The 15,092-nt window shown below is 49.1% G+C and overlaps 1 protein-coding gene across 1 annotated transcript in view; it reads left to right on the top strand.

The window, feature by feature from the left end:
- LOC309401625 (SCO-spondin-like) overlaps positions 1-15,092 on the top strand; it is a gene marked incomplete at its 5' end in the record, with an annotated part of 141,400 nt that overhangs the window by 21,990 nt on the left and 104,318 nt on the right. Inside the window, 10 exon segments of the mRNA XM_081970693.1 lie at positions 1,261-1,441; positions 3,308-3,402; positions 3,494-3,750; positions 3,830-3,964; positions 4,957-5,159; positions 5,311-5,438; positions 8,814-8,923; positions 10,800-10,955; positions 12,216-12,309; positions 14,263-14,663. Coding sequence (XP_081826819.1) covers positions 1,261-1,441; positions 3,308-3,402; positions 3,494-3,750; positions 3,830-3,964; positions 4,957-5,159; positions 5,311-5,438; positions 8,814-8,923; positions 10,800-10,955; positions 12,216-12,309; positions 14,263-14,663 — 1,760 coding nt within the window.

Raw genomic sequence — 15,092 nt, 5'->3', positions numbered from 1 at the left:
GTGCCAATGTGGTATATCCAAATAAGACAATTCTTTGAGGAATCTACCTGCCTCGGAGCTCTGTTTGCTATGGGTGTATTACTTGGAAACAGGACAATAGGTAGTCCTCAACATATGACCACAAAGGAGGCCAAGATTTATGTTGCTGAGACATTCATTAAGTGAATGCTGCCCCAATTTTATGACCTTCCTTGCCCCATTGTTAAGTGAATCACCGCAGTGGTTAAATTCCCCCGTGACTTTGCTCGTTAGAGGCATGCAACGGGGGAATCGCTTGGCTTCAGGACCTGCAATCCTCATAAATATGCATCTGAATTTCGATCACATGATCACAGGGATACTGCATGGCCCCCCCGTGTGTGACCCAGAGGTGGGTTGCTCCCGGTTCGGCTCAGTTTGGCTCGGATCAGCCGAACTGGTAGTGGCGGTGGCAGGAGGCTCCACCCACCTGCCCAGATGCTTCTGTGCATGCACAGAAATGTTGTGCCTGCGCACGAGCGAACCGGTAGTAAAAAAAAATAGAAACCCACTACCGGTGTGATCCTTATGGTCATGTGATAGAAATTCGGACACATGTTCATAAGCATGAAAAACACAATCCTAAGTCCCTTTTCCCAGTGTCGTTGTAACTAAATGAACGTGACTTGAGAAAGGTACCGTTTCCTAGAAGTCAAGTGGATTACAGTCGTGCAAAGCCGGAGCTGAAATTCACACGCCAAATTCCCCAAGTGAAACTTTCCCCCTCTAAGTCACTTCCAGTGCCATTGTAATTTCTGATGGTCACTAAAGTTACCCTGCTGTTGTAAGTCGAGGACTACCAGTATCTGGGTGCCAAATTCTGCTGGGCTCGGTGGGACTTGTCCAGATTTGGAGAAGCTCCCCTCAGCTGGTGAAATTAGGGGAGGTGGGGAAGGGAGGTCATCCAAGAGCCCAAGGGGCTCCCACATCTATGGAGCAAAAGAGCAGGAGTCTACATCAGGGGTGCCAAATGGAAGGCCTGTGGGCCGGGTGTAGCCCGTGGGGCCATCCTGGTGTACCCAATATGAAGAGGAAAGGTTGGACCACAATGGCTTCGGCCCAGTTTACCCAGTGCTAAGAGGAAACATGCCACCAGTTTGGGGAGTGGCATCAAGCTGTCCCCACCCCACCCCAGTCAGCCATGCTTGCCCGGCCCCCTGAGGTCAATCACAGCTCTCATGTGGCCCTCAATGAAATTGAGTTTGAAACCCTTGGTCTACATTGTTCACTGTTGTGTTTCAGTGTTTGTGTGAACGGGGCCTGGAGTTGCACAGAGGAGGCCTGTCCCGGTGCAGTGCTTTGTCCTGGAGAGTTGGTCTACGCCTTCAACACTTGCCTCCTCACCTGCGAGAGTCTCCTGAGCAACCTCAGCTGTGATGGTGCCTCCGATGGCTGCGTTTGCCCTCCTGGCACTGTCTTCCTGGTGAGCAGTCCAGAAACGTCATCCCTACCATTTGGGAACATGGAGTGTCCACCTGTCCTGTTGGAGAGAGAGTTATGGATCAGGGTGGGAGGGTTTGAAGTTGCATTCTCTGATCTTGTGGGTGAGTTTCTAAACATTTCGTTACCAGGCTAGGTAACATCTCCAGCGTGGTGTTGGTTTTCTGCCATTTGCAAGGGCTTCAGGTGTGGGTGTGGCGAGTGAGAGTCTTGTGATGGGTCAGGTGTGAGTCATCAGTAAAAGTTTTGTGATGGGGAAGTTACATCAGGTGATGGTCATTGGGAGGTGAACTGCTGGTAGTGGGAGAATTGCATGGGTTGGTTGAGGGTCAGTGCTGTCTCTGGTTGATTGTTTGTGTCAGGTTTCCGAAAGATACCCTAATTAACTTACGTGTCTCGAGCCAAGTTTCAAAAGAAATCTAGTCATTTATTAGGAGCAACATCTCGGCAATACCTGCATGGAGTCAGATCTAATTTCAGTTTAATGATGGCTGAACTTTACCCCTGTGTCTCCCCTCCCCTCAGTCTGTGTCATAAATCACATTCACCCACAAAGTGCTGCAGCAGTTTGTAAAATTTCACGCCTCACACATCTGCTGTAGTAATGTGAGATCTGACTCCAGCCAAAGGTATGCGTGGAATTCTCTCCCCACTTTCCTCCAATGTCAACTTGATAACAGAAATTGCTTTACAAGTTGACAGTGTGGTTGATTTTGATTCGGCGGGGTTCAAAACCTGGTTGTAGGTCAGTGTGTGCTGATGGATTTTGTGGTGAATATCTGCAGCTCAGGAGCAGAATGAGGGTGAAGGTTCGTTCTCTGAGCTTGTGGATTGGTTTCCGAACGTTTTGTTACATTTTGTATACATTTCAGCACAGTTTAAAGGATGTTGGCATTCTTCTGTTAATAAGGACTTCAGGTGTGGGTGTGTCAAGTGAGGGTCTTGTGTTGGGTCAGTCATCAGTGAGCCTTGTGATGGGTCTTGTGATAAGGAGGTTGCATCAGGTCAGGGATGTTGGGAAGTGAACGGCTGGTACCATTTGGTGTCGGTGTAGGTAGAGATTAAGGATTTGAGATTGTGGCATTGGACTGCCAGCCGGCGTTTGTGGGTCACTTCACCACTCACACAACCACTTTAGCAGCAAATGTTTTGGACTCAATTGTGGTGGTAGGTTGATGATTACCCTGTACTAGAAGTGGGTTCCTACTGATCTGGTCCATTCTGGCCGAATAGGTAGTAACTCCAGCAGACACGTGTATCCGTTGTATACAGATATCGGTTGTATCCTCGGTGGTGCCATCTTGATTTTCTGTTCTGCACATGCGCCGAACAATCTTCATTGGAAAAATATGTAATTTCCCCCCCCTTTTAAATGTTGTGTGCAACGCAGACCATTTTAAGTGCAAATGCGTACCCCCGCGAAACAGGCATTTTGCACGCACAAAGTTTTTTGGGTGTGGGACCAGTAGTAATGGTGGCAGGAACCCACCCCTGCCCTGTACCACTCCAAAAGAGGTGCCTTGTTTTGTCGATGCGCCCTCGCACACAGCCACATGTAGCCATACGAAGGAGAGGACCCTTATCACTCTTCCCAGACAGAAGCAGTGACACTCATTGGCACTGCTCCTGCTTTGCACACTGTATGGAAGCATTAGCTAGGATTCATCCAAACTTCATGGCGCTTTGGAACCAGCGGAGCTGCCCCTTGTCATGTCTTTGCATTTGTGCCAGATGAGCCTGGCTTGCTTTCTTGTGGTAGGCGCCTCCTCTTCCCCTCCCCTAGCCAAGCAGGGTCTCTTCGAGATGACGAGGGCAGCCTCTCCATCTTGCCCCTTCTCTCCTCCTGCAGAACGAGCACTGCGTGTCCCCAGAGGAATGCCCCTGTCACCACAATGGCCACCTCTATCAGCCCAACGAGACCATTGCCAGGGATTGCAACACTTGGTGAGGACATGCCTGTGGGAGAGACTGGAGGGGATGCCCTCCCCCAGAGCAGGAGTGCTGTGGGCTCACAATCCTCTCCCTCCCTCCCCAGCATTTGCAGAAAGCAGCACTGGGAATGCAGCCGCCACCACTGTGCGGCGACCTGCGTAGCCACTGGAGATCCGCACTACATCACCTTTGACGGGCGGGTGTACACATTCCTGGGGGACTGCGAGTATGTCCTGGTCCGTGAGAACAGTGGTGCCTTCACTGTCACGGCTGAGAATGTACCCTGCGGCACCAGCGGCACCACCTGCACCAAGTCCGTGGTAGTGCTGATGGGCAGCATGACGGTTCACCTACTCCGCGGTAAGATGGGCGTGGGTGCATAAGGAGGCCATTGTATCCCAGTAGCTTTGCACTCTTTCTGATCCTCTGCTTGTGCTAGGAAAGGACGTGACAGTGAACGGCGTCTCGGTACGGCCGCCCAAGACCTACAGTGGGAACGGGCTGACCTTGGAGAGAGCTGGACTTTTTCTGGTGCTTCTCACTCAGATGGGGTTGACGGTGCTCTGGGATGGAGGTGAGGTGCGGCCGAGCCGTAGTATTTGTTTTGGCTATTTTTCATGTCCAGCCAGATATGAGCCCCATATGCTAAACTTTTGACCCTCCTAAATCGCTTCTTCTGGAGGTCTCCCCAACTCCTGAAGAACATCTCAAGGTTGTCACCTTTGCATTCCCTCAACATACAACACCTGCTAGTTAGGTTTGCACACAACATCCAGACTGCTTTCAGCACACATGAAGTCTACCAGGAGTGATCAAGCTATCAGCTTGGTATGCATCATGGACTTGAAGGCAGTCACTGGACCAGTTGAAGAGTTGAACCAGTCAAACCAGTTTGTCCCTGCTGTGTCCCGTCATCCAGCAGACACAACTGTCACTTTCCCCCAGAACTTTCCACAGATCATCTTCTTGCTGTTGTATGTCAAACATCAACTGTTCAGTTGGCAAATTCAAAAAAAACCTGCTGGACCATTATTTTACCAAGAGTATAAATTTTACTGAACAAATCCACATTGGCGTGGAAGAAGCAAAACCTGCTCGGAGTTTCCCATGCAAATGCACGCACAGTTCATTTCCCTTTTCCCCATGGGCCACCCACAATCTGTTATGTCCTCCAATCACTTCTGTTCACTTTGTTTTGGGAACCAGCCGATCGCGCTGTGGCATCTGCTCTGGGTGTCCTTGAGGAGAGCCAATGATGCCTGGAAGCCATTCCCCACCATCCTTGCATTCCAATCCCCCCTCCGCATTCTTTGTCAGGTTGTGAGCAAAGCAGAATATAGGTGAATGCCCAAGTCAGTTTAGACAATGAGAAGCTCACCTCTCATGTTGTGAAGGTCTTATTGGACCTCATTCATGGCTGACATTTGATAGTTCTTGAAAAAAAAATGACACTGCCATAGCTCATCTCGGGATCCTAATCCCAAATCAGTATCTTAAAATCAAGTGAGCTGCTCACTGGAATGGGACACTGGGCCTCCACCCCTCATCCTATCCCTGCCACCCCAGGCACTCGCGTCTACATCAAACTGGAAGCCAAGTACCAAGGCCGAGTGGCAGGACTCTGTGGGAATTTTGACGGCGACGCGGAGAATGACTTCTCCACTCAACAAGGCATTGTGGAACCCACGGCTGACCTTTTCGGCAACTCCTGGCGCATCAGCCTCCTGTGTCCTGAAGTCAACGCTGAGGACTTTGAACATCCCTGCACGGTATGACCTGTGAATACGCCGATGGGGGGAAAACTCACTCTCTGGTAGGACTGGATGAGCGCGTATTCCGGGTGTCTGGAGGGACCCTTGGTGGTCGCAAATTGGAAAATGAGACATGGGCATTCCTATGACTCCACATCTCTCGCCCCAGGTGAATTCTCACCGTGCGACATGGGCTCGGAAGCGCTGTGGGATCCTCCTTCAGGATCTCTTTGCCCGTTGCCGTGAGGAGCTGCCCTGCCAACAGTTCTACGAGTGGTGTGTTTTTGATGCCTGCGGGTGAGTGAGGGTCAGCTGGAGAGAGGGCAGGGGTGGGAAGATAGGAACCCTGGGTGGAGCTCTCCTACTAAGAAGAACAGGTTGAAGGAGAACCTGTTGTGTAGGAAGGAGAAAAATGTACACCACCCAAACGGATCCTTCAACCTACCTGCCGAAGCTGTTAAACCTGGTCATTCAGCTTGGCAGGACAAGAGGTGATGTGCCATCCTTGCCAGCTGGCCAGGGGGGAAACTGCTTTCCCATTTGTGCTCAGAGACCACCACATGAAGTTCTTATTGAGTGCATTGCCACCAGCCCCCGCTTAATGAGATGAGACTTCAGGCTTGGTGTATGTGTAGAAATTGTGCATTTTGTATCGGCCCAGAAAGACTTGATTCTAGATGTCCTTGAAGGAGTGTCAACCATGGATAATTAATGTCCAGAAACAGGCCCAGATTCACCGCAGAAACTTTAGAGGCGAGGGTGGTAGGACATTTGCCAACTTCAAGGGGAGGTTCAGAGGATTCCTGTCACTGATATTCACCAGGAATAATTAGGGCATGTTCACACACACCCAAACCTCCTTTTTTAAAAAATTTTTTTATTGTTTTAATTAAACAGAAACACAAAAAAAGGAATCATCCTTCATTACATCTTGTAGAAAGTGTGTCGATTGGTTACAAATAGATTTCGTGCGTTACTACCACAATAATTATTTATGGTTCCTTCATATTGAATTGCACATTTTAAATAAAAAATCTTTATGTATTTTACTATCAATGTACCCACCATTCTCATTTAACTAGAATTATTTAAACGTGCTTTTATCTGGAATCATTTGTATTTAAAGACACAACCACCTACTGGCATTCATTAGCTATTCCAATAAACCTCCAATAATTACCCTTTTATAACATATTGTCATAATGAATTATTTTTTAACAAATAAACATTTAAAGAAACATTCTAAAAGCATCTACAAAATCCTACTTGTTAATCACCAAAAATTAACTAAGTTTTTAATTATCAACATTCATTATCAGCCTGTGTCTTTCCAGTAACAAAACAATCTTATCTCTTTTGCCAGTTGTTGCATCAATTCTCTTATTAACTTCTTTATAAGGTTTTAAAAAACTTCTCTCCGCACTTTTTTGCTTAAAAGATCTCTCATATAGTCTCGTTGCCCTTGAGCTGGTGTTGAAATTAACATGTCTGCTTCTCTTCTTAATTCCATCATCAAATCCATATCTTGACAAGAGGGGTAGAGCTCCAGATTATCAAATTCACTTTTCCATATTCCCTTCTTTCCACTTTCACTCATGAATGCTCCATTAGTAAGTTCATCTGTTATCTTATCTTTATCTTTTATATCTTCATTCTCTTCTTTAATTTTTGGGGCTCCAACCCCTTCATCTTTTGCTGTGCAAGACAATAGTCTATCCAACTTATCAAATCTCCCAAATCCTTCCAATATATTTTGAATTCCATCCAAAAAATCCTGGAAACTTAGGGTTTCCTCATCTGCTATTGATACATATTTCCAAGAAGAAAAGAAAAAGTCTAAAATCCACTGCCACTCTTGCCTTCAATGTCTCTTTTATGTATGAAAGTATTTTTATTTTGAATTTACTTAAGTACAAGATTCTTTTAAGTTTTTCAAAAAGGAAGGGTTCTATCTTTTTCTTTTCTTTTCCTTCCCTTGCCCAAAATATTTCACAAAGACACCTGCAAAGGAACAGTCCGTGCCCTTGAGTCCTTATCAGTCTCCACAAGTAAGCTGCAAACTCTCCAGTTACTACATCAGAAGAATCAAAGGAGATAGAACAAAGGATACATTGTTTAAAAAAAAAAATCCACCAAGTTCTGGCTTCCGAATGGCAGATTCAACTTTCTCTTATTCATTTCAGGCTTAAGGAAAACAAGTCTCTAAATGTCTTTAATAAAATTTAATAAGCAGTAGAAGGGAGGATTATTAAAATAAAAAAAAGGTTTTAGTTCAGCCAAAAAATAAGGTAGCAAAGAATAGAAGGAAAAAAAATCAATTCATTCACTTAAGAGGAGAAACGGGAAGTGTTACAATAACTTCAATCCACAAAACATTGTTGCAAAGAAAAAGGAAAAAAAACTTTCTAAGGCAGTCCAATAGAGATAAATTTCGCCACTTTATTCTTTTGCTTAAAGGACTAATTTATCTTTTAAAAAAAGATTTTCTTTGGGCAATCATTCTCAAAGAAAAAATCTCACCAGATGGACTCACTTTCACTGCCTTCTTTCTGGAGCCGTCTCCAACTTTGACAGCCTAGGGGCTGTCTGTTTACCACCGGCTTGGAGAGCTTCCCTTGGGTCAATCAGAGACTTTGCGATGTCCCTGAGACTAGCTAGGATTTGTCTCCCTGATCACCGTCTCCACGGTTTAGGTCCATATGGACCGTGCAGTGGTAAAAGTATCAACGGCGGTCTCGGACAATCGAGACCACATGTTGTCTCATCGCGACGTTGGCTCTTCCCCCTCACAAACCTCTTTTATTTTTGAGTTTGCAAAAGGATCTGCAGCATAAACTAACCAAATGAAGTTGGCCAATGCAATGGCTATGATCCAAAAAAAAAAAACCACCCCACAAATTTAACCACATTTGGAGTGTCGTAGAAATTCTGCAATGGGTCCCAAAAAGAACAGCTGTTTTTAATTTTCAGCATTTATGCTTCTTCTTCTCCCTGGGAGATCCTTGTGAGATCCACCAGCTGGCATTTGAAAAGCTCAGGAGGGTCTTCAGCCTGCAGAACATACGTGGACACTTTAAACCCAAGAATATATGGAGGCAGAAGCTTGTCCACCCCAAGGATAAAACACCAAAATTGAGCAACTTGGTATATGCATGCGAGCCATATGCAGATCTGTACATTGGGGAAACAAAACAGCCACTTCATAAACGCCTGGCACAACATAGAAGGACAAACGCATCTGGACTAGATTCAGCAGCCCATCTGCATTTGAAAGACAAAGGCTGCTCTTTTAAAGACAGCAAAGTCCACATTTTGAACAGAGGACCTCTGGTTTGAAAGAGGGGCCCAAGAGGCCATTCAAAATTTGTAGACTATTTAACCAGAACAAAGTCACATTGCCCTGTGTGCACCACGAGGAGGCTAGTCTACATTGCACACTCTTCGCTTGAACTGGGTGATTTTAAAATAATTCACTGTTTGGGGGTTTTATATTTCCATGCGCATTTTATAGGCCGTTCCCCTGAATTTTACGCGCTGTGCTGTGTTTTGCTGGGCCCTGCCCAATAAATAAATGGCTCCGTGCATGGCTTGGTGACAGGGCAGGGTGTGTGCGGGGACTTTCTGCCACCCTCCCTGCTGGTCTGATCCCCTTTCTGTCTCCTCTTTGCTCAGGTGTGACTCTGGAGGGGACTGTGAATGCCTCTGTACGGCTATTGCAACTTACGCCGAGGAGTGCATCCAGAGAGGAGTCTCCGTAAGCTGGAGAAGCCAGGAACTGTGCCGTAAGCTTTGGAGGAGACTCTCTGTGGGATGGGTATCTAGGGCAGGGATGGGTTCCAGCAGTCGCTACTGCGGGTTTGCTCATGGCTGCACTGTGCACGTGATTTCTGCATGCGCAAATGCGATTTCCGCATGCGCAAATGCGCAGTGCAATAAAAATTGTTCTGCACATGTGCAGAAACAAAAACCAAGATGGCGGCACCTACAGCACTGCCAGGAGAACCAGTTCCGGGGCATGGCAGGCTTGGGTTGCTGCCAGTTCCAGCGACCCAGAGTGCCAAATCACTAGCGGTTCGTCCGAACTGGTAGGAACCTGCCACTGCTCTAGGGAGGGCCAGAAACTCAGAGGATGACCCAGCATGCAAAAAATCCTTCTTGCTCCCATCTCCCTGAACAGAATGGAGTCACACACCAACTTGCCAACTCACTGCCATCAACTCTCCAGGCGACAACCCACCACAGCTCACTCGCTGCGGCATAAGTCACCGCAGGACAAGGGAACCATCCGATTTCATGATTTCACAGGGAGAGAAAATTGTTCTAATTGTTGACTTTCACTTTTCACCCTCCTGTCCCTGCTTTCTTTAATGAGTCTATTCCACCATTTCTTTGATATTAATTTCACTCTTGTCCCACAGCGAATTGGCTGTGGTGAGTTGGTGGCGGCAAATTGTCACACACACACACACACACACACACACACACTGAAGGAGTCTGCCTGTCAAATCAGGTCTTGCTGCCTGGTCTTGACAGGTCCAGGGTCCATCCCTTGTCGGCTGTTCACAAAACCGCGTTCTCCAAAGTCTCCATTTCTGTTCTCCACTCCTCCCCTTCCTCTCATGCTCGAGAGGAAGGGATGCTGCCTTTGTGGCAGGCCGTACGTGCGTCCCTTGGTGTTGTGCGGTCATCCCTGAGACTTTGCAACATGGCTATGCACGTGACATTCGGTCGTGGCATTGGCATCAGCTGCATCGCATGACTGAGGCCAAGAACACATCATGAAATGGAAGTTCCCCCCGAAGGTGGGCTCCAGCACAAGTCCAACCGAAACTATCGAAGCTTTGCTCTCTCTTTGTCCTCTGGAATGCAGCCCCTCCTTCCATCCTGGAAATCGAGGCTACATTCCATCAAATCTGGCATTTCCTTGGGTTGGGGATAAGGAAAGTTGGGAGATTGAGCTTCTGGGCTGAAGGGAAGTCCTCTCCCAGATCTAGCTTGGGGTGTTGTGGCCTGCCAGCGGCTAGTGGAGCTGACAACAGACTCAGAGAGTGAGGAGGTTGGGGAGGAAGATGGGCCAGTCCTGGAGTCTGGGGAAGGCTCTGATGAGGGCTCTGTGTCGGAGGCAGAGAGGGGGCCAGGGCCAGATGTCCAGCTATCAGCTGCCTTCAGAGTCAGACATCAGTGAGGCAGACGAACAGCTGGAGCCTGTTCTCGATGTGCGCATGTGCAGAGCTGTCAAGAGAAGGGAACAGCTAAGGAACAAGGGCTGACTCGGGAGTAAGGCCACAGGTGGACGCTGAGTGGCCCCTCCCATAGGGAATAAATAGGAGCAAAGGGGGAGTGGTGTTTGCAGGAGACAATTAGTTTGTTTAATTAGTGTGAAGATTTGCTAATCTGAGAGACTCCTTGCCAAGTATTTCCTTGTTCAGCTTTGCGCCTTGAAGCTACCGGCTTGGCAACTCTCCAAGGATTGATAAGGTCTGTGGTTGCAATTCACCTTTGAAAGACTGTTTATCGGGACTTTGCTGGATGTGAATGCTAGGAACCCCCATTATAAAAAGGTTTTTTTTTTCAAGGAGTCTGTTTCGTAGTTTGGTGAAGCCTAGGTCGAAACACGGGGCTTTGCCCTCCTGCTCACCCTCTCTTCCACTTGCTCAGCTCTACAGTGTGACCACGGGACGGAGTATAACCCCTGCGGCCCCGCCTGCCCACCGACCTGCCAGAACTTTGGCCTGGAGCCTGCCGAGCACTGCCCCATGGAGACCGCGTCCTGTGTGGAGGGGTGCTTCTGCCCGGAAGGCAAAGTGTTGCACGGTGAGATAAGAGAGGGGCAGGAGCCTTGGGGCAAAGGGGAGGCGGAGCTGCCAGGCACCTGTGGGCAGAGCCAGGGGAAAGTAGGGAAGAGGAGGAAGTGGGGATGTGGAAAGCCTCCCTTGGGAGGGTGGCAGGGAAGATGGAGAAGATCAGCATAGGTTGGGGAAGGTGTCATTCCCAGAAGTCAAAGCGCTTACGGCCTAATGAAGGCTGGGTGGGTGGGTTGGAGACTCACACACACAGACACCACAGACACACACAGACACACACACCGACAGAGCTGCCAGTCTGCCACGAACTCTGGGGAGAGCTGGATGGGAAGGAGGGAAACGACACACTACACTGTGCCTTCCGGAGAGACGCGGCTTCAAGGCCAGACATCAGAAAACGGAATGTAGCTGCATACCACCCCACACTTCAGGTAACCGCCCCAAAACTGTCCTCTTTGAATATGACTGGACAACGGGGGTGGGGATGACGCGAAGGCGATGGGAAGTGACTTAGAGGGGGACAATTTCACTTGGGCATGAATTTCAGTTCTGGCTTTGTGCTATTGTAATCCACTTGACTTCTAGGAAATGATACCTTTCTCGACCGAGTGGAGTTAAGGATCATTCTTGCTTAGAGGTTCGAGTTGGGACAGGACTGACACAGAGAGAGGGGAGGGAGGGAGAAAAGGAGGAGGGAGGGGAAAGAATGGGGGAAAGAGGGAGAGAGGGAGAGATAGGGAGGGAGAGAGAGGGAGGGAGAGAGAGGAAGAGAAAGAGAGAAAGAGAGGGAGGGAGAGGGAGGAAGAGAGAGAGGGAAAGAGGCAGGGAGAAAGATTGAGAGGGAGGGAGGGAGAGATACAGAGAGGGAGAAAAAGAGAGAAAGGGGGAGGGAGGGGGAAGGAGGGAGGGAGGGGGGAAAAGAGAGGGAGAGAGAAAGAAAGGGAGAGAGGGATGGAGGGAGAGAGGCAGAGAGAGAGAAAGAGAGAAATAGAGGGAGGGAGAGAGGGAGAGAGGGTGAGTGGAAGGGGCATTTGTTGCCTGCTTAGCCTGTAGTCAAGTCCCCCCAGCCTTAGCTATGCTGCTGGGGCTTGTAAACCTTCTGGCCAGATCCATAGGAGACAAACAGGACAGTCCTTGACAGAGGAGTCCTCATCAGGAGGGAAGTCTCCCACCCCACGGATAGACACGATGCCCCTCTGATTCAGGCAGACAATCCTCTGCTCCTTCCGCCACTTTGCCCTATGCCTCTCTTCTTTGTCTCCCCTGCCAGGCGGGCGCTGCATTGATCCATCGGAATGCCCTTGCTTCTGGGAGGGCACCCTCTTCCCACTGGGGGCGCTGGTGATGCAGGAGTGCAGGAACTGGTAAGGGGTGGAGCTGCTGAGGGAGGGGTCCTTCATCATGGGGAAAGGGGTGCTCAGCTGCATTCCTCCCAGACTGTGGCCCTTCGTCCTCTCCCTCTGGGACCGCCAAAGGGGGGTTTCGAGGTGGGGGGTGTTGCAATTAACCCACCCACTGGCTACCAAGAGGACTCATTTTCGAGCCCCTCCCGGGAGAAAGCAGTGGTGGGCAAGGGGTTCTGTGTGAATGGGGGTCTAGGACAATTCACCTCAGCCAACTCGCCTCAGGACCAGTCGCCAGGGGATAACATGCCATGGACACGGCAATGCTGGATGAATCGTTTCATTTGGCTACGTTTGTTATTGATGACCTCCTTTTCGTCAGAACTATTGTAAACCTTGGATTTCTGGATTGGTTCTTTAAATTTTTATTATTATTATTGGCCACAGTTCCATTGAAATTCATCTAACATTTGTTCTCATCACATCCTGTGGTGACTTGAGTACAACGAGTACTCTGTGGCTAGTTGTCCGTGTTGTTCTGCATTGTGAGTTGTATGTGGTGAGTTGTGCATTGTGAGTTACCTGTGGTGAGTTGTCCATGATGAATTGTGCATGGTGAGTTGTATGTGGTGAGTTGTGCATTGTGAGTTACCTGTGGCTAGTTGTGCATTGGGAGTTGTCTGTGGTGCGTTGTGCATGGATTTATTGCCTGTGGTGAGTTGTGCATAGTGAGTTGTCTGTAGCAAGTTGTCTGGGGCCAGCTGTCTGTGGTGAGTGGTCTGTGGCTAGTTGTGCATGGATAGATGCCTGGGTGAGTTGTGCATTGTGACTTGTCTGTGGTGAGTTGCCCGTCTGGCGAGTTGTGCCTGGAGAGTTGTGCCTGTGGTGAGTTCTGCATAGTGTGTTGCCTGTGGCCAGTTGTCCCATTCTGGTGACTGGAGGGTACCCAGGGGGGGAGATGGCTTCACCTGCTCGTTCTTCTGGCACGGATCTCTCCGCCCAGGCCGAGGGTTCATGTCAGCCTTCCAAATAGACAGGAAACAGGAAACACACGAGTGAATTCTACTTGATTGTACGGCTACAAGAACAGAACCTTTCAAGTCTGAAAGCGCACATCTTCCGCCGTTGCTTTTTACCGCAGCTGTGCAATGGACAGTCTCTTCATCCGTCCATTGCACAGCTGCAGGTTATGCCTTCTCTTATGCGGTTGTTTACTCTCTCTCCCACTCATTCACACCGTGCATTAAACCAGAGTTCCTTCTGCGGAGGAAAACGGGTTGGGTGGGCTTATCCCAATTTGTTGCACAGTCACACATTCCACTGAGGTCCCCTTGTTGTGTTGGGAAAGTCCCCCATGTTTGTTCGTTCTGTGTATCCCTTTTATGCTGGGTGGGTGAAACCAACCAGACCTTGTTCTCTCCCCTTTGGGAAGGCAACTTGACCAATGAGGAAGCAATCTCAGGAGAGACCCCTGGAATCAGCCCAATACCTTCCTTTTGAGTCCCTTATTCTGCTCAAGAATTAAAAGTTTGGTCAACTTCCTGTTGACTTAAGAAAGGAGAGCAAGGGAAACTATGACCCCTGCAGGTTCTGCACAGCCGTCGATTGTTAAAATTCTCCCCTACAAACTTACTTTGAATACAAGAAGGCAGTTTTGGGTGTCACGTTTTGGGCCGGGACGTAAAGACCCAGGTGGCACATCTTCGACGTGTCTTGCATTCTCATCCACCAGGCAGTACCCCTAAGCGCACGCCCAAAGATAGAATCAGGTGGAACACGGAGCATAGAAACAAGTACCAGCGCCAGTTTGTGGCACTCAGAAGCGTTGGCTGGGGATTATGGATGTGACTTTCACATTCAGGATCCCAAGCTGAAGGATGGGACCCTCGAGGTCCTGATTATCGCAGCGCAGGTGAAAAGCCCCCCCCCGTGCTATTTGTGTGTCAATAATGCTCTGTTTCCCCCCCCCTCCAGCTCATGTGAGGCAGGCCTGTGGCAGTGTACCACCCCTCTGGAGACTTGCCGCACCCCCTCCCACTGCGCCGAATTGGAGTTTGCTTGCCACACGGGTGGGCGCTGCGTCCCGAAGGCCTGGATTTGTGACAATGAAGATGATTGTCGAGACGGTTCAGATGAATTTTGCCCCTCGAGCTGCGCTCCAGACCAATACCGGTGTGCCGGTGGGCAGTGCATCCCCTGGGGGTACCGCTGCGATGGCACCGCAGACTGCACCGATGGCTCAGATGAAACGGACTGCCCCTCACCTGGGTGCTCGCCCCAGGAGTTCCGGTGCGACAACGGCCGCTGCATCGCTCGCCAGGACCGTTGTGACGGGGAGCTGGATTGTGGGTTTGCTGACCCCTCAGACGAAGCGGGTGAGTTTGCGCTGGGAGCTTTTGGGATTTGGATTTGGCCAGTCTAAAGAAAATAAGAATTAGGGGTGGCATTAGATAGCAGCCTTCCAGTATTTGAGGGGCTGCCACAAAGAAAAGGGGGGGGGGGTGTCAAGCTATTCTCCAAAGCCCCTGAGGGCAGGACAAGAAACGATGGATGGAAACGAATCAGAGAGAGAAGCAACCTAGAATTAAGGAGAAGCTTATTAACAGGGAGGACCATTAAGCAGTGGAACTGCTTGCCACCAGAAGTTGTGGGCTCTCCATCACTGGAAGTTTTCAAGAAGAGACTGAACACAGCCACTTGTCTCAGATGGTATTTGGACTATGAGTTGGACTAGAAGACCTCAATGGTCCCTTCCAGCCCTCTGATTCCGTAAGACAGGAAGGCAGGAGAAAGAGAGAGGAAAT

The sequence above is a fragment of the Natrix helvetica genome (assembly GCF_964273705.1).
Source record: "Natrix helvetica genome assembly, chromosome: Z".
Classification (NCBI taxonomy): domain Eukaryota; kingdom Metazoa; phylum Chordata; class Lepidosauria; order Squamata; family Natricidae; genus Natrix; species Natrix helvetica.
The sequence above is the reverse complement of the archived record's forward strand: the minus strand, read 5'-3'. Positions and strand labels throughout refer to the sequence as shown.